Here is a 26,129-nt window from a genome sequence, read left to right as displayed (position 1 = left end):
GATCCCACGCCGCTGGAGAACCACTCAGAAAAAAACTGTGCGTCACAGGATTGAGTGTTGGGGGTCCAAGTTGTGCAGTGCGCGAAGAACTTCTTTGACGCTCACACACAAGCCTTGGTAACTGTAAGTCATGCAGTGCACGGGGGTACTGTCTTGCGTGGGGAAGCAAGCTCTTACCTTCACCAAATTTGGACAGCTGGACGTTGGGACTGTCGGAGTCACTTTAGTCCACCAACCGTGTTGCTGGATCCACGGCTGTCATCTGGAGAGGGGACCCAAGCCACCGATTGTCACAGGGAACCGACTCCGTCACTCCACAGGAGATTCCTTCAGTTCTTCTGGTGCATGCTGAAGACAGGCAGTCCTCGGAGGATGCACAACATGGAAACTGTTGCAGTTGCTGGCAGGAGCTGAAGTTACAATGTTGCAGAAGTTGTCTTTGCTTCTTTATTGCAGTTTTGTAGAGTTTCTGGAGCGGTCAGCGGCTGTTCCGTCGGTAGAAGATGAAGTAAAGGATGCAGAGGATTCCTGCTGGAGTCTTGCAATCCGAATCTGAAGAAACACCCAGAGGAGAGACCCTAAATAGCCCTGAGAGGGGGATTAGTCACCTAACCAGGTAAGCACCTATCAGGAGGGTTCTCTGACATCACCTGCTGGCACCTGGCCACTCAGATGTTCCCAGAGTGCCCCACCACCTTGGAATCCAAGATGGCAGAACCCAGGGATACTCTGCATGAGCTCTGGGCACCACCCCTGGGGTGGTGATGGACAGGGGAGTGGTCACTCCCCTTTCCTTTGCCCAGTTTCATGCCAGAGCAGGGACTGGGGGTCCCTGAACCGGTGTAGACTGGATTATGCAAGGAGGGCATCATCTGTGCCCTTCAAAGCATTTCCAGAGGCCCTGGAAGGATACCCCTCCTGTGCCTATAACACCTATTTCCAAAGGGAGAGGGTGTAACAGCCCTCTCCCAAAGGAAATCCTTTGTTCTGCCTTTCTGGGCTTGAGCTGTTCAAGCAACAGGAGGGCACAAACCTGTCTGTGAGGTGGCTGTAGCAGGGGCTACCTGGAAAATCTCAGAGGGCTGGTATGGCAGTACTGGGGGTCCTCTGTGGAGCCCCCAGAGTGCATGGAATTGTGCAATCACCTTACATGGCCATATTCAGAGTTACCATTGTGAAGCTGGACATAGGTATTGACCTATGGCATCCCCGCATTCACAAAGTCCGGGAAAATGGGCCTGGAGGACGTGGGGGCACCTCAGCTAGTGCAAGGGTGCCCTCACACACAGGTACTTTGCACACAGCTTTCAGGGTTGGAAGACCTGATTTATAAGTGACTTATAAGTGACCTGGGGCAGTGAAAATGGCTTTGAAATAGTGCTTGCACTATTTCACACAGGCTGCAATGGCAGTCCTGTAGAAGCCTTTGCATGGACTCCCTATGGGTGGCGAAATAAATGCTGAAGCCCATAGGGATCCCCCTGGATCCCCAATGCCCTGGGTACTTAGGTACCATATACTAGGGACTTATAAGGGGGGACCAGTATGCCAGTTTGGAGTGAAATACTGGGTTACCAGTATGTAGTGACAAATTTGGGAACAGAGGGAGCATAAGCACTGAGGTCCTGGTTAGCAGGATTCCAGTGACACAGTTAAGCATACTGACAAAAACAGTGAAACCTACTGACAAGTAGGCCAAACACCATAAGCACTGGGTCCTGACTAGCAGGATCCCAGTGACACAGTCAAAACACACTGACAAACAGGCCAAAAATGGGGGTAACCATGCTACTTTTTCACACTGTTGTACTGCAAAATGTGACAGTTTGCATCATACCAGGAACCATATCCTTGCAGGATGTCAAAAAGCAACCAGCTTCACAGCCTCTCCTGGCAGTCACATGAAACATTAATGCTATTGTACGTCTGGTGGGATTGCAACAATGCCCTGTATAAAGAAAGAGTAGCTTACAGCACATTCTAAAAGAGATGGAGTAAGAGCAAACCACTGAAAAGGGAACCGTGCTCTATGGATCAAGGTAATGAGACTTGCATATAACACTATGCATTTGCAAGTGGGAACCAGAAGATTAGCAGATCTTCCTGTTGTACTAGCCTGAAAGATTTAGGAAATTAATAGCAGTGCACAATGATGGATACACACATCTTACCTATCATAGAGAGTGATACAGGCTCGCCCAGTGGTTGATGCCAAAAAAGACCCAACTTTAGCTATTTCCTAGAAGTTTCTTGACCCAAACAATAGATGAAGGAATAATGGTGAGCCTGTAAATCTAGACTAGGTTCACGCTGCAAAAATCTTCTTCCCTAAGAGACTGAAGTATCATTTCTAAGGAAAGTATTCTGCATTTCTACTTGTGAACAAACTTCTTCAAAGGATGAAGAGCAAAGTTTTATACAACTTGGAAATATATGTGGTACAAGGAGTACACTTGCTGACAAAACTGAGAAATAGGATTGGGCTGCTTAGTCTCTCCTGAAGCAAGAACAGAACCTCCGCGGGACAAAGGTGAAACATTGTAGTTGGATTCTTTCCAACCCCCAGTTGATAGTATCATGTGGAATGTTTTTGCAAAGGATGGAATGACAGCATTACATTGGATAATGTATGCCCACTTGTATTTGTCTTCTACTGATTTGTTGAGTCAGGTTTTGCCACAGAGGTGAGAAAAATTGTAGTCTCCCTCCTACTTACTTACGGTATGATGGTTGAATGGCAAACAAGATGCCTCATTTTGCTTTTGCAGTTCTGACTCATATAGGTGCAGAATGTGTGTCTGCCTAGATATGAAGCTTATCATCAGTTGGTAATGCCTCACACAACGACAACCAGAAAAAGGGTGACTGTTTGGATTGTTCAGGGGAGGATCTCTGGACAAACATTTTGTCCTGTTCTGCTACTTTTGTGACTGTGAATTTGTGCTGCAAGTCCCCATTGCTTTAGCAGCACTAGTGCTGTTGATGTTCTGCAGCCATCATCCTGAAAAGCAGATTACCATGGAGCTGTATTAAAAAGTACCGGTTCTTGCATAAAACTGTGCTCTGCTAGGAATGATGGTGAATTGTGACTAGTCTGATAGCAGGAAAGCTGCCCGTGTGTGCTCATCAGGTTCATAGTGGACCTTATTGAATAGTTATGAGGCAACACTTGATGGCAAAATATATACCAGAAAAGAGCTGCTCAATCCTTGCTATATTTTATTCTTTTCTGTAAATATTATAATGTTATTAGATCACATTTTCCATTACCGCTCCTAAGAATACATACATTTAAGCATTGTAAAGTTGCCCATTGTTATTTACAACTGTTGCCAAATAAGGCTGCGTGCTTCAGAGTGGGGAGCTTTTGCAAATCAGATGTAAACCTATGAATTTATAGCTGTGTATACTGTATATTTATTTTCATGTATATTTTTATGATTGTCTCTGACATTCGAGTAAAAAACGTTGATGAGGAAGAAAAAGTTGCTACCAAGTTCTCCGTTAAATATTTACAAATTAAACATTCTGAACACGCATCACTGACGATCCTGTGTGGAGACTTTCAACTCCAGAATTGCAAGGAAATAAGATTTACTCCCCCCATCATGGAATCTTCATTCACGTACAAAAACACTACGATAGAATAACAAGCTAATCTCATGGTGGGAAAGACAAGTGGACCAGGAATCTACAAATAAGCTGAAAAGGATGATAATACAACTATAATGTTTTTGAGAAAGGCCTGACCCACTTGCATAGGCTCTGGAAATAGAATTCTGACAATAGTGCCTAGAAAAGAAATTGTCTGGTTTGAATGTGCCCACTCCGCAATTATTATTAATTTGAGCATTCCTGAGCGAATCAGCAACTCTCGCTAGATAAACATGATCGAGACCTACCCAGAAAACGTTGGTCTACTGACACTATTTGAAGACCCATGAAACTATCTACTTGGCTAAAGATTGTGCTTAGTCTGTACAAATAGCACAGTTGATAACGCAATGTTGCTTGGTCTGTCTGATTTCTTTGGGTCTACTGAAGTTAAATCGGGGCGGGGGGCTTTTTTTTTGTTTAGAATGTTAATGGATTTCTGTGCAAGACTGGATGGAATAGAGAAAATCATGGAAGAAAAATGGTTTGGTTTTCACTAAAAGCCAATAAAGGCACTGGAAGTAAGAACTAAATTCTCCGAACATGTATTTTTATAGGATACTGTAGGCTCATGAGAGCATAGGGCCTCTATGTGGCTAACCCTTTTAGCTGATATAATGGTGTTAGACCTGACAGCCTTAGGGTGGTCATCCCCCAACACTTTGCCTGCCTCCCTCCATTTATCTGACACATTTTTGCTGGTTTTAGGACATTGTGCACTTTACCACTGCTATCCAGTGCGAAAGAGCATATGCTCTCTCCACTAAACATGGTAACATTGGTTCCTACCCAATTGGCATATTTAATTTACCTGAAAGTCCCTTGTAAAGGCGACTAAATGTGCCCAGGGCCTGCAAATTAAAGGCTACTAGTAGGCCTGCAGCACAGATTGTGCCACCCACATAAGTAGCCCCTTAAATATGTCTCAGTCCTGCCATTGCAAGGCCTGTGTGTGCAGTTTCACTGCCACTTCGACGTGGCATTTAAAACGACTTACCAAGCTCCAAACTCCCCTTTTTCTACATATAAGTCACCACTAAGGCAGGCCCTAGGTAACCCATAGGGCAGTGGTCTATGTCGGTAAAAGGCTTGGCATGTACTTATGTGTTTTATACATGTCCAGGTAGTGAAAACTCATAAATTCGTTTTCTACTACTGTGAGGCCTGCTCTTCTCATAGGCTACCATTAGAACTGCCCTCATATAGTGTTGAGTGGTAGATTCTGATCTGGACGGAGTAGCCGTGTCATATTTAGTACGGCCAGAATGGTAATAGAAAATTCTGTTTACTGGTGAAGTTGGATTTAATACTACTATTTTAGGAATGCCACTTTTAGAAAGTGGACATTTCTCTGCACTTACTACCATCTGTGCCTTAGAGCCGGTCTTCAATCCACGTCTGGTCTGTGCTGGTTGACAGCTCCCCCTGTGCCTTCCACCCAGACAACCACAAACACAGGACACTGCATATCTGCATTATTCTGCACTCTGAATGGGTCTTCCTGGGTAGGAAGAGTGGATGGGCTCACACTTACATTTTAGAGGCCAGTGGCCTGCCCTCATGCAAAGGACTGATAACCCCCACAGGGATCGTGGCAGACAGGGCTGGGCTGAATGGGGATCTTGTGCACTTCAAAACCACTCCCTGAAGATTCCCCCACTTCAAAGTAATTTTGGGGTATATAAACTGGGTATCTGACCCCACCAAATCAGACACTTCTGGATCTACACCTGAACTCGGTGAGGCTGTCTAGTTGCCCAAAGGACTCATCTGGACTGCTTTGCTGAGAAGCACTGCTTCCCTACTGTTGCCCTGCTGGCCTCTGACTTTGCTGGAAGAACTCTGCCTTCCCCAAAAGTGCTCTCCAAGGGCTTGAACTGAGCTTGCCTACTGTTTTGAAGGCTCAGGGACAGCAACGACTTCACCCACTAGCTTTTAGCTAGTTTTCCGACTTCAGTGACGCCAGGAACTACTTCACCAACACCAGGAACGACGCCAGTACCAATGCCGCAGCCTGCTCCCTGGACATCGCTGCACCAACGGCCGCGGCCTGCAATGCAAAAGTGACGCTGCCACGACACCGCTAACGTCACGCAGGATCATTGCAACACTGCAAAGTCGGCACATCATGTCTTGACCGACTGGATCCATCAACCCCGCCAGGACACAAGGGACGACGCATCGCTGACGATGCTGCAATCCAGAAATGTCTATATTCAACTCTAAAAGACGTGGTAAGGAGAGGTGACTGGGAGAGGCAGCTGAGAAAGGCTTGACTTTACAACTTTCTACAAAAACCTTTATCACAGGAATGTGAAAAAATTATTTGAGAAAGTTTATTGCAGGCCTTAATGGTGGTTAGGTGAACATTTACAGGGAACAATATGACGCAAACAGGAAAGTATTATTTCTTCTTGGCATAACTCAGGTTTCTCGTCTAAACCCCATATGAAAAAATCTCTTCCATTTTAGAGTATATGCATATTTTGTGGCAGGTTGTTGGCAGCTCTGAGAAAGTCCACACCCTACAAAGGCAAATTCAAATGTCCATACTGGAAGTAATCATGAGCCAAGCTCTCAAGTTTGGCAATCAAAGTCGACGGTACAGGATGTTACCCTCCATCCTTGTCAGAAGGACTGGTCTGCAAAGCAATCTCTGAAGAGAAGATTGCTTGCTGTTGTCCAAAATTGATGTATGGCTCACATCACAAATCCACAATTTCTGTAGATACATGTGTGTCACTTCTCGGTGGTCCAGGGGCGGTCAGTGGTCACAGAGAATTATCCTTTTAGTTATAGTAATTTAGTACTCGTTCCCCAGGACCACTAATATTATTGCAATCTAATCTGAAACTAATTTACTCCATTTAGACACTTAAGTTTCCCAATTAGTGAGAGCAGGATGTCAAGGTTTACTCTAGAAGGTAGTTACAAACTTAGATACAGTATGCTGCAGAAAAATAACATTTAATCATATCACAGCCCAGTAAGCAGTACAACTTAGAAGAAACGTAGAATTTCTATATACAGATTGGTGAAAACTCAGTTAAAATAAGATAAATACTGAAAACCAAAAGGTACTATTACCTACTGGGGAAACATTACAATCCCAAAGGTCTTTCTAGCTGTTATGTGGTAGGCACTATGTTTTCTTTCAGAATCGTCCTATGACAAATGCAAACTTATGAAAAGTGAATGGGTCAACTTATATGTTTGAAAGCTGTTGCATCCAGTCTCTATGGAATGACTTTCACTTGCACATGAATCATGCTTGTGCAAGGTGATACTGATGTGGGGTTTCTTTGCCAAGTCTCTACTGATTGAAATCTGGGCACAGGACAGATCACTAAAGTGAGCTGAAGCCTCGGTCGTTGAGCTTCCGGCACCAGAAGTACAAAAATCTAAAGCAGAAAAAACACATCCCTAACAACAAAGATCCCACCACAGCAAATTCACTGGTGTCTTGCAGGGTCTTCCAGAGTTCCAGTATCTAGTGTCCATGTTGATGGGGGAAGTTGTGGTATGGGGCCAGCACCAATTACAAGTTTCCTAGGTTATCCAAAATGTATGGTCCTCTAGCTTGAATTGCACCAATCATGGATTACATTTTCCAGTGAAGTGGAAACAGAGAGGACTGTGGGAACCCACGGAACCCAGTGGCTTCAACAGTTCCTACTTGGAACTGGACTTACAGTTAGGATTTTTAGTGTAACTGTAATTGACTAAAAGTTGATATCTCTACATGCTAGGTAGATGATTCAAATGGTTCTGAAATCAGGACAACCAAGTGAGCAGACTCCGGTCAGGGACTGCCTCCTGGTCCTTCTGAGATGGGAGGGAATGATACAGGGACCTTAAAGGAACAGCGCTGGGAAGGGGAATGCTGACAGGGCAGTTGTAGTCCACTGTGACATCCGCAATGCAGATAGGGAGGTGTGCTGGTAGGTAGGTTTTCAGCTTTCGTGCTTAGAAAATTGCATCTTCTTTTGTTTTCCAAGTTTTCCTAGCTGGCTCTGAAGCAAGACGTCACATGGTACAACAGTGAACTCCATTTTGAAAACATTTGTGGATTCCACGTCAGGCAGAACCTCGCACTTGTCCCAGTGCCTTTGAGATCAGCAGAAAAAAAGGTAGAGGTGACAACTGTGATTCACTAGAGCACAGAGAAACCTACTTTAAGGAGGGAAGGAGCTTGCAGCATCTCACCATACACCAAGTAGACTTGATTTCTTGGATTGTGAGGGGAAAGTCCAGCGAGAGGGGTGGGGGAGGGCTTCAGGGAGGAGTATGAAAAGGGTGCAGTGTCCATGACAAAGCCAGCCTCAAGAAATGGCAACATCTTCTGCAACACACATACATACCCCAGATAGACTCCACCTTCCAAACAGTATATATAAATCGCACACACTGCACACATGTGCCCCACTCATGACGAAGGCCAGGGAACCTAGTGATGTGGACTGGACTGGCCATTAACTGAGGAGGTCCAGCGCACAGTCTTACCAAACAGGTATTGGTAAAACAGCTTGTGCTACATGCCTAAAAAGCCTTGACTAAGGGGAAAGTAAGCCCCTCCATGCTTCAGAAATAAACTGTAGTGATCCACAAGACTTGAGTGAGATTAAGTGCCAGAATTCTTAGTTGTCTCTCAATGAAGTGCTGTAACTTGTTGAGATTACAGAACACACTTGTGATAGTTTGCAAAATGATTGTTTACAACAGGATTGTCTTCACTGTTATCAAAGGAAGAAGGGACACAAAAGCTTGATGTACAGCCCTTAACTCCTTTCTGAGATAAGCATTCTTCAGTTATTGCAGAATGCATGTGAGGTCTCCCTTCCCTCTCGGAAGCCAACATTATCACTAAAAGAAGAAGATGTTGCTCCTACTATTTGCTTCATCATGGAGACTATACTGAAGGTGCCAGAGAAATATCGAGAGGCAGGGGGTCTTTTCTGGTTTCCTTCTCACTCCTTGACTTTTAGTATCACTGATCTTAACAAGGTACTCTTGTTGTATTCTCATATTCAGTCATGGATGAATAATATGAAAAGGCAGGACCCCATTAAACCTAAAATTGATTAGCTCTGTTTGCCCTAAATAATGGAGTTTTTGAGAATTGTGAAAATCTTTGAAAACATTCTCTTCCAAGTAGTAATCTCCCTGAGATAGTCTGCTTCTCACACTATACAGATGAAGAAAGAGCCTGCAATCAACTTTAGGCAGAATAGCCAGACTTGCATCACAAATCCTATTTTACCAATAAAACTATGGAAGCCAGCAAACCTCGGCATAAAATCCTCAATATTGTTAGAAACTTATAGCACTCTTTTGCATGCTCACAAGGATTCTGCAATAACTGCTTCACAAGAACTCTGTAATGGCCTTATGACCTTTTTACAGGAAAAACAAAATACAAGAATATATAGAAACTTCGGAAACCTCACTTCTTTAGGCCCTCTAATGCTGAACAACTGACTCAAGCTCCCAATGGAGTGTCTCTTTCAGCTTTTATGCCATTACTGCAATAAGACATGAAGGCCCCTAAAACTGCTTATAAAGCAGGCTCACTGATGGACACCAGCCATCTATAGTTTCTCAGCCTTGCCTATGTATTGGTTTCTAAGCTGAGATCTCTGTAACTTCTCCACTGACTCAGTAATAGCCCCAGAGATTTGAAAGCAGGTCAGAGTTTGCCCTCTTTTGAAGAAACCTTCTGCTTATTCGGCAGTCATGTTGAACTATGGCTCCATCTCCTTATTGCCCTTACCACCGAAAGTATCAGATAAATCTTTCAACAGACACCTTGATTTCTATCTAGAAACCAATTCACTTCTGGTTGCATCACAGTCAGGTTTCTATAAGAATCACAGAACAGAAACCACTTTAATATCTGCCACGATTATCAGTGAATTATACTAAACCAGGGTAGCTTGGTGGCCCTGGTCCTATTTGATTTATTGCCAGCTTTTGATACTGTCTCTCATTCAATCCTAATTTAACATTTTTGGAGGGGCATCTGTCAAAAGGACTTAAAAGAGACTGTTATTGTTTCCATTGGACAGCATGTGGCAGTATCTCTTCCTTCACTCTCGTCAGATGCTGCTCCTATGATGCAAGGTGTGCCTCAAGGATCTTCTCGAAGTCCCACCCTATATAACATCTACATGCCCCCTTTAGTCGATCCAGTGCTCTCCTTTGGATTTGAGATTATAGCACATGCAGATGACACACAGATCTCCAAGGATGCCACAGCTACCAATATCAACTTTCTGGTATGTGTGAGCACAGTGGCCACCCAGATGCACTCCAAATCACTTCCGCTGAATTCAGATAAAACTGAGGTTCTTCTGCTGCTAAGACAAACACATCGTTGAACTAAGGAGTGGTACCTCAAATAAGGAATTTTGCTGTGATCCTAGACAGGGAACTATCTATGTTTAAACAAGTGGGCAAAGTGGCATTGGCTTGTTTTCACATACATGTTGCATAAAGGTTTTAGAATGGGTCACATAGGCCCTGATTGTTTTGGGACTGGATAATGAGAAAGCTCTAGGTCTTGCCATCTCGGAGTGTTAGTTGGAACAACTAAAGGTAGTGCAAAATTCAGCTGCTAGGCTGGTTCTTAATCTTCCTAGAACAGCACACAAGTCTCCTTTCCTAAAGAAAACTTCACTGGTCCATCAATAATAGAGCAATGTTAAGGCCCTTTTCCTTGTACACCACACTTTATATGGCAGTGGCCAAAGGCATTTAGCTGGATCAGTCATTCTGTGTCTTCTGAGGCAGAATCTATGTTCTGTGATTGCATCCTTGGAGGCCATTCTGTGGACTTTTCACTCCTATGTAGGCTCCTGTGTAATCTTTTTCCCTTTTTGTCCCCCAAAAAGTGGTATGAACTACTCAGCTCCATCAGACAGGAAACAATCTTTCCATTGTTTGTGAAAAATAAAATCAAGACCTGGCTTTTCCAGTAGTTTCTGTACTGTATGGCGGTGTATGTTAGCTCTGCATTTCAAAAGCCAGGGCATCCTTTTCTGGGTAGCAAAAAGTTTCATGATAGACAGATAGATAGAAAGATAGATGCACATTGGTTGAGCTGGATTTCATCTTTTTATTCTAAGAATGTATTGAGGTGTGAAAATACTCATGCTGATAATCTGTTGAGCACTGTAGGGGGGCTATTCTTGTGGTCCTGGTGCCGTGAGACGTAATTGGGCTTTACTGTGAGTGGTTTAGGCCATTACCACTGGTGTCTTTGGTCTACAATACAACAGTATATAAGACTTAATAACTTTAAAGTCCAATTGGTTCTGTAATTTATAAAAAGAAAATGCCTTTAATATAAAAAAACATTTGAAAAAATGATGAAGGTCCTTGTACCTTCTAGGCTATGGATAAGACCAAAACGCCTTTATAGCTCTCTTGTGCTAGGAACTAGAACACTGGTAGTCAGAGTCTGTTGGTCAATGTTTTACCAAAGGGGATGCTTTGAGTTAACTCTTGCATTTTCAGAAGCATTAGATTACTTCGAAAACATGGTTAATTGACAGGAGATACACATGGTACTAGTTTTCTTTGATGTAGCAGCCTGTGGTACCCAATGATCCTCTTGAATAAAACAAGGCAAACCGACAGCTTTAAAAATGCCCATTCTAAAACCAACTACCCAAAAGGAGAATCTCACTAATAGCAATTCTAGCAGGCTTCCTCATTGTTCAATTGGGTAGCATGTAGTTGAGGTACCATTTGTGGGCCCAGTCAGTCTCCTAAGGTTTAGGTGGACACAGACAGTGTGCTAATTTCCAATGTATGTCCCAAAGGTGTCTAAAGGGGTTACAGGCCTGTATCCCGCTGTTTACCGACGGCTGTACAGAGTCAGTGTGGAACATGCAAAGATACCAGGAGCATCCACAGGAGGTCCTTAAAAAACCATGGTCTGGCAAGAGGTTTAAATAAGAAACACATGACCATTACTTTTACCTGTGATAAGAATAGGCAGAAGTTTCAGTAGTTTTCGGTTCAGTACGATTTCCTTTAGCCATCTGAACCAGACCCCAAGCAGGGGACTGAAGACAGAAAATCTCTTTATTCCTCTAAATCTACAAAAGAGAGGGCACATTAGCTCCTTAAAGGCACAGGTATGGTCACTGATGAAGCAGAGTCATCTGTTTTGTTTTTCTCAGGCAATGCAGCCCTTCTTTGACCGTTCTTACTTCACATGGGCACCCACCTAAACTGGAATGTTTTGTGGCTCTTGAGCATTCTTCCTTCCTCAAGCTGTCTTCACAACAGTTTTTCAAATCCACTGGACCTTGTGCGGTCTACTGTGGATCAAACAACTCCTCCTTGCAGATGTGGTCCAGGGCTTTAATAGGCAGGTAGTTCTCTTCTTTTCTCAGACCATGAAGCAAGTAACGTCGGCAGGCTTTCCCAGACTTAGGCTGAGAGTAGCAAGAGAACAGCAACTGACGAGATGTTACTCACTGTCTTCCTTCCATACATAGGTGTCCTCGGTGTCAGGGTGATGAAAATGAGCCAAATGCTTGGCCTTACTATACATCCTCCAGGTAGACTGCTGGGTCCAAGTAAACGGGCTGCAGTTTTCAAAAGTCCCAGGTTTTTTTCAATCCTTGGAAGCATTGTTCCAGTTCTTGCTTTCCAATTACACAGGTCTGCTGCCTAGCGTCCTTGTGGAAATAGACTGAGTTGGCTCAGGTGTAATATGCATTAGTCATACATCTGGAAAGCAGTCGTCATGGGAGGCAGCCAAAACAAGGGAAACAAGGATTGGTTGAGTTGCAGGTGAAACCTGCTTTAAAACAATGGTAATGGTCTGGCTAACTCCAACACTCATGAGGTACACCTGTTTTGGGTTTTATAGAGAGGGGAAAGGAAGAATGTGTATGTAGAGACTGAGATGTCCAAGACGAACATCAGCAGCCAAGAACAAAGGAGATCACCATCTTGTGCCATACACAAACAAATATATAGATCACGTTTGGAACAAGTAGCTCTGATCCAGATATCCATGAGTCCCATTCAAAGGTGTACAGTGCATACATATCTGTAAAATGGCAAAATATAGATGATTAAAAAAAAACAGAAAATACTAAAAAGGAAATGCCTATACAATTCAAAACAATGTGTGGATTCAGCACACAGTAATTCAAATCAACTTTGAATGGAACTCTTGGATATCTGTGGATCAAAGCTACTTGTCCTAAACTTGATCTATAAGTCCTATATGTGGCACAGTCTTGTTGACAGCAATAACACTAGGAAAGACCATCTTATAGGCTACAGTGTTTTTAGAAAACAATTGTCTTGGTATCAGTACACTGAATAACAGAATCAATGATTTAAATTATATGATTCATGCCACCATTGGGTCACATACATGATGAGCTGTCCTGTTTTATATATTATTGCAAAACAGAATGGAATGAGGACCTTTTGGGAGATGGATTCTTCATTCTACTTCTAATAATTATTTTTGCTGTTGTCACTATGATTTTGTTTGCTATTTTTTCCCCTCTCAATTTGCTACCAAGATTTTATTGTACTATTGCATAACATTTTGATTGCAAATTGTAACACTAGTAATCTTGTCACAAAGATTGTTGAAAATGTTGTACACTTTTACAGTGTTACTTGTTTTGTATCTATATATATATGTATATATGTGTGTGAGAGTCTGTGTGAGTATGTGTTTTAATAGTGTTTAATTTTTTTGTTTGTAATTTACAGCCCTGAAGAAGCACTCATTTGTTAAGGGTGAAATGAGTTGCTGAAATGCAAGTTCACTGGTAATTAACTGAAAGGGTGAATAAAGTTCAAGCTAATTTTACTGAAGAAAGAGTATTTTTGAACAAAGAATTGTATTATTCTGGATGAACTTGACTGGAATTTATAATTACCAGTTGATGCGATTCCAAGGCAGTGGACAACCAGAAGTGAGCAAAAATTGGATTGAGAAAGGTACTCTTTGTATGGTGCAGTGGGTAAAGCAATAAATTGTCCAATCCTAGTCTTGTATTATCTATCATATCTGCCAAAGACTTTGTTACAAACCGATTCCATGCATTGGCTTTCGCTTTTGGAAGGGGCTATACATAGTGAGGAGGAGGGGCACTTTTATACTGCAAAGTCCACCACCAAATCCAGACTGAATTACACATTAGGTAAATCCAAAGCCTCATATTTTCTGCCTTGGCTTTTGTGGCTTTGCAGAAGCTAATGTCATCAATCTGTCCATTGCTGGTTTTAACAAACTTGGTATCAATGGAATCTACTGGTTATGCAAGGTTGAAGAGCCTTGAAAGTAACAGATGTCTGCATATTTTGAAAAAATGGCTTAAAATGTATTTCAAGAAGAAAGGTGAATAGGACTAAGCCCAGTGGTCGTGGAGTCTTGCTCCCTAGAGAAAAACAACGTACCAAGGGCTTGTCTGCTTCCGCAATGGCATTCTGGAACAGTGTGCATGTAATTTAGGTAACCTTTGTAACATGAATGGAAATTCATCAAATGCCAGGGGTTAACACGTTCAATATTACAAGATATTTTTGGGACATTGTACAAAGGTATTTTGCGAGCATAAAGCACATCATTTTACAAATCAAAAGCTATGCAACTGCCAAATACATTTGCACATCTGGCCCATTGTTTGGAACAGAGACAGTATATGAATTTGGTGCATATTTCGTAAGACTCGACTTTCTTCATACAAAAAGACAATGACTTTCCATTGGTACAAATAAAGCCCCAGACAGTGCTAGTTAGATTCTGAATGGCCTTTACACTGCACTCACACTAATAAAACTTGGATTCCTAAAATCATGTACAGCTGGCTGCCCCAAAAACTAAAGTAGTACATTACGCATGACTATTAAGCTCATTTCCAACATTCTTTAAATGTAACTTGAAAGCAAACTAGACAGCAGCAATGCACTGTTGACAAACAAAAGTGAAAGAACACCCAAGATCTGGTATATTCAAACTCAACATATTATCACACTTACTCTGGAAAAAACTAAAAGGGAACATATTTGTACCATAAAATGAATAGCCCCTGTCTAATGTTTGTTTTCATCAAGTGAAATAAAAATGCAAAAAGAGTAAATTTTTCAGCAATTCGCTTTCCTGCATAGCCTGGAATTCTCACTGCACGTGGCCTTGTTTAAAATACACTTTGGACTGCTTTCCATGGTCTGTGAGGGCGGTGTCTGGTAACAAACGTCGACCACTTTTTAGAAGTCCACATGTGTCAAATTTGTTTTTACAAGGATTCTAATATGTTGACTCTTGTTTCTTTACTTTTGTAAAATAGAGAAACAGTAAAAACACCAAAAATAGCTTTGTTGACTTTTAAGCCATATTTAATGCTTTGAAAAAATAAAGGGAAATGCTGCAGAGAGACATTTAAAAGAATTTTGAGTAAGATAGTTCTCTTCTTAAAAAGTGTTAAGGGATCCCCCACAATTTCAGATGTAGGTCAGTAAAAATGGCCCATTATGAAGATCTAATGATGAAGTGGTACATCTTCAACTTTCAGTTTGTAATCTTCTGACTCCTCCACTTTCATTCCATCTTTGTGGTTAATTGAGCTGTGACCTATCCGTTACAGTCACAGAAACAACCATCTTGATGAACTATGGAGGATGCTTTATCCAGTTGCACTTCAATTTAAAGAAACCAGTGTGAAAGGAGACATTCCTTAGATCACTGTGATACGTAGGACAGAAAGGTGACCGTCTCTATACATAGAACTCAGCTTAGTTTTCTTGAGGAAACATGCAATTTAAGGTCACCCTCCTACTCCACACACACTTACCCATGCAGATCTGCGATAGTATGTTTCTTTTCCAAAGCAGCCAAACAGTAATTGTTTGTGAAGCTCCTTTACAAAGAGGGACACAACGAACAACATATGCATTTTTACCAGCACAAAATCACCAGTGTCAGCAGCCAAGATGATGGGAAATCACTACAGTCTCATACCTTCTCATTGGAAACATCAGCATCCTTTTTGGTGTGGTTAATTGGTAAACTGCTCTTGCTAGTCACGTTGCAGGAAATGTTTTGTTGCGATTCTGAATGTGTTATTTTAATGCTCTTTGTAGGTACATTTTCCATTCCCTTGTTCTGATGTAGTCTCTTTGCAAAGTTTTGTTTCATCTCTGAGTTCAGTTGCCCCAGTTCTGTAAACTCGATTCTGTATGGGTAGAGCTTATTTACAATATATAGTACTTGACCTGGTCGAATCTTCATCTCTTGGTCTTTGCCTATATCCACAGAGTCAACACTGGATGGATTAACTCCCACCTACGATATGAAAAACAATACAAATGCAATATAATACTTGTAAAGAACACAAAGTACGTTTATCAGGATCATTGAATGTTAATATTCTCAATGAAGGAAAAAGGGGCCATCTTCACCAAGACTATATATTCTTCGCTTGTGTATACAATGTTGGACATGACAGGAACTTTGCCCCGTCTCCCAAAAACATAAGTGAACCATCACAACCCATGCCACTTCACGTTTTAATTTAAAAAAAACAACCACAGCACAAATGCATACACACGTCTGTTGTGTATTTCTTAAAGCCCCATTATATGTACTTAGTAAAATCAGATAGTACCAGTAACTCCCATTTCAGCCAGCCATTTCAGCAGAAGAAAACTTGGGGGAACTTTTGGAGGGAAAGAGGAATTATATTGTGTACGAAAATGCTCCTTTTTGCTTGGTCAACCCCACTTTTAGCTAGATTTAAATGCTAGTTTTCGGACTTAGCACATTGGGACTCTTCTACCCAGTGCATGGGCTCTGAGCCCTAAAAACATGTTGAATTGGTATACACCTAATTGACATTTTTAACTTACCTATATTCCCCTAGTATATAGTAAAAAGTATATGCAGGGCCTGTAATTTAAATGTCACTAGCGGACTGCAGCACATATTGTGTCACAGCTAAAATGACACTACTAAACATGACAACATGCCTGCCACCATTAACTTGGCTGTGCAGGATGAACCTGCAATTTTAGAAATAACCCATTTAATAGGCCTAAACCCTCATTTTAATTATTAATAAGTCATCCCTGAGTTAGTGTTAAAAACATAAGGTAGCGTGCATGATATTTAAAAGTAAAACATGCAAAAGTGTAATGCTAAACATGTCCTTACGTTGAACCTTGGGATCATCCTGGACTCCAACCTCTTCATAAGCAGACAGGTCAACGCGATTAACGCATCATGCTTCCACATCCTGTGAATGCTATGCAAGATTTTCAAGTGGATCCCACTTAACACCAGACGAACAATCACCCAGGCTCTTATCACAAGTAGACTTCACTACGGAAACACCCTCTTCTTTGGAAATCCCAGCCCATGTTCAATGCCAACTCCAAGCCATCCATAACGCTGCTGCCAGACTCATCCTGAACATCCTGCGAAATAACCACATCTCTCTACACCTCAACAATCTCCACTTGCTCCCAGTCTAGGAAAGAGGTAAGTTCAAGTTACCCACCCACGCCTACAACACGTTCAACAACACCAGTCCAGCATACCTCAACCACCACCTAAATTTCTACCAACCTTCTTGACAGCTTTGATCTCTGCCCCAGGCAGGAGAACACCTGCCTCGCATCAAGAAGGCCAGTCATGGAGGACGCTCCTGCTCATACCTCCCAGCAGGACCTGGAACAACTTCCCATAACACCTCAGAACCTCACTCTCCCTCATGGGCTTCCAAAGGAACCTCAAGAAATGGCTCTTCCGGACACAGGCATGATGATCTTTTACCTCCCGCCACCACTGGGCCTGCCCTAATCAGTGCCTGGATACCCCTCAAAGGTGATTAGCCACACTCTACCAATCCACATAACGTAACAAAATGCCCTAAAATCTATTTTCACTGTAGTAGGTGTTCCATAGCAAAATATATATTCAAAGTTAACAAAGTTATCTTTGTATATGAATCAGATAAAAAGTTACTTCATTGACTTTTTAAAATATTGATTACAAACCCAATTAATTGGTAAAGTCAGATGTGTAACACATTTTACAAAAGATACTTTTAAAAAGTCAACTTTAGCCTGCCTGATGCCTCTAGAAGCTCATTTACCCGAGCTTCCAGCTATCACCCAAGAGCTGATTAGCTACTTGATGAGGTACAAAATGGCTCCCAGTGCTGAGACAAATGCCTTGATTTGGGGGAGAGGATGACCTTCCCTTGAGAGGATGGCCTGGGGCCTTTGCCCGGCCCCTTGCATATATTCAAAGGATGCCTACCCTGTCACTGGTAGATGTAGTTAACAGTTGGACCTGCCACTCTTTTTTCCTTCTGTTCATGGACTAATCCCAGTGGGCGGGGGGCTGCTTGTAGAGCTGGTTGTGAGTGATCACAGAGGAGGGGGTTCCTCATTTCCCTGATCACACCACTAGGGTGGGCCCAGGCGCGCTGCACATAAGAAGAAACATTCTGCCATCTTGGTTTTAGATAGAGAATGGAACTGATTGAACTGTTGCAAAAGCAGGCAGGGTTACCATTGGGAAAGTTTGCCTTATCGGTTGTTTTCCTTATTAGTCCAGAAGTCATCCCCACCCATAGGCTAGTGCCAGGCATAAATGTGGCAACTCTAGGCACCCTCTTCAGAAGATTCCTGGACCTGTAGAAGGCAGAAGAAGGAATGTTCCTGCTGGTCAGACCTGTGAGGAGACCCTAAGGGCTGGACCTCCAGGACTAAGAAGTGGACTCCATGAGTCAGTTGGCTGACCTCTGGATTAAGCTACATGGACATAAAAGCTGCAAGAAGCCCACTTTTGTGAAAGAGCTCAACTGACCTGTTTCAATTGGACCTGCCCAAGACCCAGCTGGTGGCTTCTGCTGGAGTGAGTCCTGACCCCCAATTACTGTTCCGGAGGTTCTGGAACCCTTGGCTAGTGTACTCCTCCTGCTTAAACCACAAAGGTTGGTACTTAAAAATTTTTTTGCAACTTTCTGCCTGGAGAACTGACAGAGACCAGGGTCACTATTGAAGTGGTAGCTGTTAACTTTGAATATCGGCCAAAGTTTTTTCGTTCGTGCTGCTGAAGGAAATCTGAATTTCAAAGAAGTTTATACATCTAAACTTACAAGGCTTTGCCAGGACCGACACTGAGCAGCGACCAATCGATGGTGAAGCCTTCCTGGGAATGGACTCCCCAGCCTTTGTTGGTGATTGCATCGGGACCCTGTGCTTCAGCAACCCCCATCATTGAGCCCAGGTTCGGGTCCATCTTGCAGCATGCCCCTTCAACACTTCCCCATAAACGTTTTTAAGTCCAAAGGCAACTCTTTGACAGAGACCAACCTAGTCCTTGTATCTGACCTGCACACCAGTGCGGTCAGCCTTAAAGCTTACCTTTGTTCTAGTCTAGCACGACCATTTGCCAGCGGCTGGTGCTTGTGCTTTTTGGTGCCATTTTTATTTAAAACTTTAAAAATCCATATGTCATGTTTCCCTTATTGGATTTTTGTTGATTTCGTGTCTTTCTGTTCATTAAAATATTTTCCTTTATTTTATAAATTGGAGTGTATTTTTTATTGTGTTGTGTTTTCAACTTTTGAAATGTTTTGGTACTTCAAAATGCTTTACAAATTTTGTTAAATTAAGCCTCTCTGCACTGTGCCATAGCTACCAAGGATTGTGCTCAGGTTTAAATTGCTGAAAAGGCAACTATGCCTAACAAGATTAGTGACATCATTACTTGTGGTGAATGCCATCCACTCAAACTAATAATTCACTTTCTCACATATTGGGAAATGGATCTGGAGTTACTGATTCCGTGGTAATTTCTGTTTTTTCAGGGAACCATCAGGATCCATCAGTAAATTCTGTTAATACTACCCACCAGCGCTCCAGATACTACAGGTATCAGTAACAAAGGGCAGCAGACTTAACAGGTCCGAATCTGGGGACATAATAATTGGAAATAACATTATAAAATAATTTGGGAGCAGCATTTTCCTCTGGTAATTAAAATGTTTTGATTTTTAGGAAGTTCTTTATTTTAGTAATATTGACCATTTATAAAGGACACACCAGACATTCACATTCTCTCTTGACAATTCAAAAATAGATGTTATTAAAAATAATTATTTGAGGCCTCTCAGATTTTGATCTGAAGTAAGGTCCATGGCATGTAATTTTATTCAATTAGTTAAAAACAGTTATTTGCACATAATTTCCTGGCAATTAAAATAAAGGAAGTTTTCCAAGAGGTAGACATTTCTTCCCTTGAAGAAAGTGCTTAATCTAAACCTCCCCCAGCAAATTGCAGGGTGATCCATACACCTTTACCATCCTAATGGGAAATTATTCAAGTTCTTGCATGCAACAAATGTCCATCTGTTTCTAGGGTGGAAAGGAGTCAGATCAGAGTTTGGGAATACCCACAAACGTTCATATTGTTTAGTGTTCCCAAACTCTCAAGGTATACTACACCTTGGAGCACGGACTTTACAGCCCGTGAGTGGCATCTACAACTGCAGGATTCTTTGCATTTGTGACAGATCTGCAGTAGTAAATATGTATACTTGCACCAGGAATTCATTAGAGAATACCTGCGAGAGGGAGCACACTGCCCTGAATGCCAGCACATAATTGGTCTAAATACATTGTGGTAACTGCAATGCTTGATAGCACTCACTCACTCTTACACTGGGTTTTCCATATACCAGGGAATTATAGGTGAGTTAAACATGCCAATCAGGACTATGCCAATTTCACCATGTTGAAAAGAGGAGCACAAGCACTTCACTGCTGGTTAGAAGGGGTAAAAAGCAGAGTACCATAGCCAGCAAAAATAGGATTCAGCAAAAGGTTTAAAAAATTCGGGGTGGCCCTCCAGAAAAGGGGCAATTTCCAACATCCAACTGCTGAGGAGTCAAATCGGGTGTCAGCTTAAGCTTGAATGCAAGAATCAAAGGTTCGTGAGATCACATTCTGAAGGAGTACACTGACTAAAACAGTATTAGAGTGGCTACTGTGGAACACCCTGCTCAAAACCTTCATCTCATCTGCATTGTTTTACTGTGAGAGAAGATATCCTCAAAGGGGACGAAGCAAAGAGGTGACTTGACCATGTCCCAGCCAATGAAGAACCAGACAAAAAAGTCAGTGTTGTCCAAATGTCCATGCATATCGAATGACAATACTGATCTGGGTTGCGTCGACTGGTCCCTGATTTCCTGTACCAAAGACCTGTTATGTCAAGGACAAGCGTCATATGTAAGAGCTAATTCTTGATTCTGCTGTCACCAAAGAGGGCAGAGCTTAGTCTTCTCTGAAACTACTCAGATGTCCTATCCCACAACAGCTATGCTCAAATTTAGACAATATCTTTTGTAGAGTAACTAAAGTGGATTGGTTAATATACTCAGGTCCTGGGGACACTTCACCGCAGAGTGTGGTGACACTTGCAGCCTGTGTAAACACTTGCAGTATTACTGTTGGTGAAATCCCTCCATGCTCTCCAAATGATTTAGATCTCTGTGCATCTTGGATTCAATTTTTGGCAAGTACAAATTTGGATGGGAGTGGTATTAGCCTTGAACAGAGACAGGCCATTAACTACTGGACACTACTGGATAGTGCTTGGTTCATTGTCAGTTATCTGTACATTGAGGCCTATGTCTGGAGAGCTTGAGAAATTGCTCTGCTACTGCACCCTGTTCTGAGATGGATAGTGCATTGTGTAGCAGAAGGATTTGAAATGCACCTGCCAGAAGAACCAACCTTATCTATTGAGAGAGCCTGCACAATGCCCAGCAGATGGAAATTGCCACAAAGCCACAAGGTTGCCACAACCCAGCTGCACAAGAAGAACCAAGAATCCTCAGTAACAGAGTTCAGGATTATGGAGCTTCATCATTGCTGTCTGACATCGAGAAATGTCTACCTGCACCACCTCTGTCACATCAAATACTACATTGGTGCTTGTTTCCCTCTTTCTTGAGTCTCAAAAGGACCAGGAGGCAGTTAACCTTCTTCCTTCCCTTCAGGGATACCAATGCTTTTAGTTGTGGACAGTACCTAACCCTTAAGGATCAGATACCAGTTGGTCCTGTTAGACCTGTGACTTTAGGAGCACCCCAAGCCCTGGATATGCCCATCTGAAATATCTTGATCATGAGCAGTGGATTTTGAGATTTAAGCTTCTGAGACATAACAGCATCCTAAGATGGACTTAGTGACTGCTGGTCTTTTCAAAAACACCTTTTATTTCACTGTTGCTGCTAGAATGCGTCTATATCACTTTCCAAATGTTAGACACCTTTGTCTAGACAATATTTCATAGGAGACTAAGCACCCTAGTGCTCACAACTATCTAAATAGTCAACTCAAACCAAGCCCCACAGGCTAACATAAATATTTGAACATCTTGCATTTGTATCTCAGCACCAAAGGGAGCTGGCACCTTCTGTTTCATATTAAATCATTTACTATAAATTGATGTGTATTTATATGAACACACTGTATCAGAGTCTTTAACCACCACCACATCATGGAGGAAGCTAGCTACCTTGAGCCAGTCAAGTGCCCCCAAGAGGTGACTTGATTGCTACACTTTTATGTTTTTGGACCACTTTTGAGGGAAACCCAACTACACAGATTCAAACTCATCAAGCTGCCAGACTTAGGCCTACCAAGAAACTAGGTCAGACCTATAATGAGCTTGATACTTTGCCTTGTACTTCTGCCCCATTAACTGCCTGGGTGCAAAACAATAGTAAATCTGAAAAACTTTGAAGGTAGCCAAGAATTCTCAAAGTTTCTTACCCCCAGATAACATTGGCCATACTGCTTAGTATTAAAAAAATATATGGACAGATGTATCAATCGATTTTGCATTCGCCAACTGTGTGAATCGCAAAATTTGTCCGTTTGCGAATGCAAAAATGCCTTTCAGAATGTATGAAAGGCATTCACAGTGCAATTTTAAGGAATCGCTAAAATAGCGATTCCTTAAAATTGCGACCCCATTTAGAGAATCGCAAATTGCGATTCTCTAAATAGGAAATAGCAAATAAGGAATCCTTATTTGCGATTTCTTAAGCACATGTATCAAGCATTTCATAAATGCGAATTGGGCATTTAGGAAATGCAATTACCACCAACAAAAGTTTGGTGGTAACCATGTGCAAATTTTAAAAATGCATTTTAAAGGCATGTGTGTGCTTCACATGTCCGTAAAAATATTTTTGGGGTGCAGCAGAGGGAGCCTTCGGCCCCCAGCACCCTGGCATTTGCATTTCCTAAATTGTGAATTCCTAACAGGAATTCGCAATTTAGGAAATGCAAAACCATTTGCAGCAGGCCCATAGGTGCAAATGGAGTTGGATTCTCTATTTGCGATTCAGTAATAGCATTTGCGAATTTTAAGAAATCGCTATTACCAAATCGCAAAAATCATACATACCATTTTGCATTTCTTAAATAGCGATTTCTTAAAATTCGCTATTTAAGAAATGCAATTTGGTTTTTTGATACATCTGGCCCATAGTGTGTTACTTGTAAATGCTATAGATGTGTTTGGGGTTGTATCTTGGAACCAGAAGGTTCTATATCCTCCTATTTTAAGTATATCTAAATGTACATAAAGGAAGCTATGGGGCCGTTTAACAAACTATTTTGTAGTATATGAGGTAGTACTACAGCAGTACTACTCAAGTCCTAAAAAATGCTAATCACTAACCTAAGGGCAGAGATGTCCTCCTCTACCGTTTCTGTGCGGAGATCTCCTCCAAAGTGACAGACATCTACAAACAAGTAAGTATATGTTGTTGTATCAAATGTGGACGGGAACAGGGAGAGTGGCTGGAAAATGGGAAATACTTAGTACAAAACAGGAGTTATTTAGGAAGAAGTAAGGATGAGTGCTAGGGAGGGCAAAGCTAATGCAAACACCCACCCACAAAAGATTGAGTGCCCTGCATCACAGATCACACTTCTCAAGTTACTAGATCCCAAAAGGCCACAAAACCGTCTCGAATATACTCCAGCCTAGCCTTGGAGTAACTCTAGTTTCACACGTGGCCACTCATAGGTACTGGAACACACTGTCAAAGAAAATAACAGAGGCGAGGACTTAAAATAAAACTCCATACAAAATAATGGTAAATAAATGAAAATATATAAATATTTTATATATATATATCATTTTTGTTAGCATTAAATGCTTGTATTAAAAACTAAACAATTTATAATTACAAAAACTAATAATTAACTTATTTTCCCAAACATAATTATATTAAACTTTTAAACATGTATAAAACATAGTTTTTTCCTATACTTTACCATAGGGAGATAGACACCCCAGAGGCAGCAATCTCCTCCTGTGTGTGGAAGGTTACTAATATTAACTCTACACTTTTATAGTGTAATATGTAATTTTACTCTAAGATGTATCTCCTACCTGGTTTCCAGCAGTAGAGACTTGCAAGCCTACACCTGGATATAAATTTACACTAATAAATGGTGAACAACACAAAAGTGTGATTTACACCAAAGCGCAAGAGTAAATTAATACATGAGTAAATCTACTTGTGTAAATTTACCTTTGTTAATGTGGCTCTTTTTGTTCTGATCAACATACAAACTACAGCTGAAAGGAAGTGGAAGCTAAATGAAAGGCTTCATGAATCAGCAGGCACAGCAGCCAATTCGAAGTGTTCCACTAAATGTAGGGCTTCAGTCTGAGACAGTCTTATTGAAACAGCGCAAAAAGGTAGTCAAATTACTGCAGGTTCTCATATGTTGCTTATCTGGAACATGTTGAAAGAGTGGTCCCTCCTGATAAGGAGAGGTGATTAGAAATCCATTCACCAGTGATGCTTTACATGCGTTCTCATGAAATGTCTCTGATAACAAAGGTCCTAGACAAAAATGTAGGGGTTCTCACATGAGCACACATGGGCTTGGGGAAGTGATTATGATTAGTGGAGCTAGGGGGGACTTTATGCCATTTTTAAGGGTGGTGAAACAACTTTGAGCTTAATATATAGGCCAGTGCTTTTTGAGGCAACTTTTCTGCCAATTTAGATGGAACAGTACTGCATCCAAGAACACCAAGTCTCTGTCATCCATACCTCCCTCTTTTTGAGTCATAAAGGACACCTTATTAGTCTTATAACCATCAACACTTTTAGAAAGAACACGCAGAACGAGCACCTGCACTGCCCAATCAATAAAGCTTTTTAACATTGTCATCAGGAGAGCTTGTTGAAGGTTGACATGCTGCTTTTAAAAAAGAATAGCCAAGAATTTTCTAGGAACACTTGCACCTTACATTACTCTGTAACAGAAGTAAACAACCGGAAAGGATACAAATGCAGGTACGAAATACTAAAAAGCAAAATCAGTAAGACAAAAATAACTTCAGTCACATCAAAAAGCCATATAGGCAGCTCGGAAATAAAAAAAAATGACTAGCACTGTTTAAAAAATATTTCAATCAAACCAGTGCAACAAGGGCACAACACTGTAGCAGTCTGAAAAGGCCAGGTGTTCTTTTTAGTCCTGGTCCCTTGATATACCTCCGTTAAAAAAATTGCTGTCATATTTTATTTGTGTTTTTGTGTTATTAGAGACGTAATTTAGCTTGGATAGACATTGCTAATCTGGGCAGATTTTTTCTGGGTGATATTTTTAAAAATGGCAGATGTGTTGCAGTGGTGATGTAACATTTCAGGAACCATGAGACCTATATACTTCATTTTAGTATCAATTTTACAAAATGGTAGCACTATAATGATGTTTTAGCCATGATATTGGTAATTTTTTTTAATTTTGTTTGAGGTTTTCAGTTGACTCAAATTCGTAAACATGAGTGAAGCAGGTGGTGGCCAAGGACCTTTACCTCCTGACAGAGTGTTGCTAACTACAGAATCCGAAGACTCCTTCAATAAAGAAAAATGTGTCATAAGTCATATGCTAAACTGGTCCAAAAGAAAAGCTAACATCAACTGCGGCTGTACAGAAGAGAGTTTGAGATGCTGCAGAAATACAAGACAAAGTTCACAAAAGATTGAAACTGATGTGTTAAGAGGGTCAAATATTTTATCATTTAAACAACAAGTTCTACAAGTCATATACAATGGAAAAAAGCCTGGAAAAAAATCACCAAAAAGCAGCAGAAACCAGTAAATCACAACAAGAATCTGTGTCTTCTGAGAAAGCAACAACAACCAAATCCAATGCCCATCCACTTAGAAGATCAATGGCAACTCCTCGTCCACCTCCAATAACTGATCAGAAAACAGAGGATCTTCAATGTGTTATCTGTGGTTTACAGAGTATGTGAGTCTCAAAGGGTAAACATGTTTCTATCTGCAGCTAGTTTAGTCCAAGATGAAGTTTTCAGCCGAGCATATAATCTAAACAGCGAGGTGAATGTATTTGCAGCAAATTTGTATGCCCAC

General features: G+C 41.5%; 1 protein-coding gene across 4 annotated transcripts in view; it reads right to left on the bottom strand.

Annotated features, from left to right (window-relative positions):
- Positions 1-26,129, bottom strand: part of APTX (aprataxin) — a 193,859-nt gene that overhangs the window by 40,199 nt on the left and 127,531 nt on the right. For all 4 annotated transcript variants that reach the window (XM_069237504.1, XM_069237487.1, XM_069237497.1 and 1 more), the window contains one exon: positions 15,656-15,979. In XM_069237504.1, coding sequence (XP_069093605.1) covers positions 15,656-15,979 — 324 coding nt within the window. The remainder of the gene's footprint in view (positions 1-15,655; positions 15,980-26,129) is intronic.

The sequence above is a fragment of the Pleurodeles waltl genome, chromosome 1_2 (assembly GCF_031143425.1).
Source record: "Pleurodeles waltl isolate 20211129_DDA chromosome 1_2, aPleWal1.hap1.20221129, whole genome shotgun sequence".
Classification (NCBI taxonomy): domain Eukaryota; kingdom Metazoa; phylum Chordata; class Amphibia; order Caudata; family Salamandridae; genus Pleurodeles; species Pleurodeles waltl.
The sequence above is the reverse complement of the archived record's forward strand: the minus strand, read 5'-3'. Positions and strand labels throughout refer to the sequence as shown.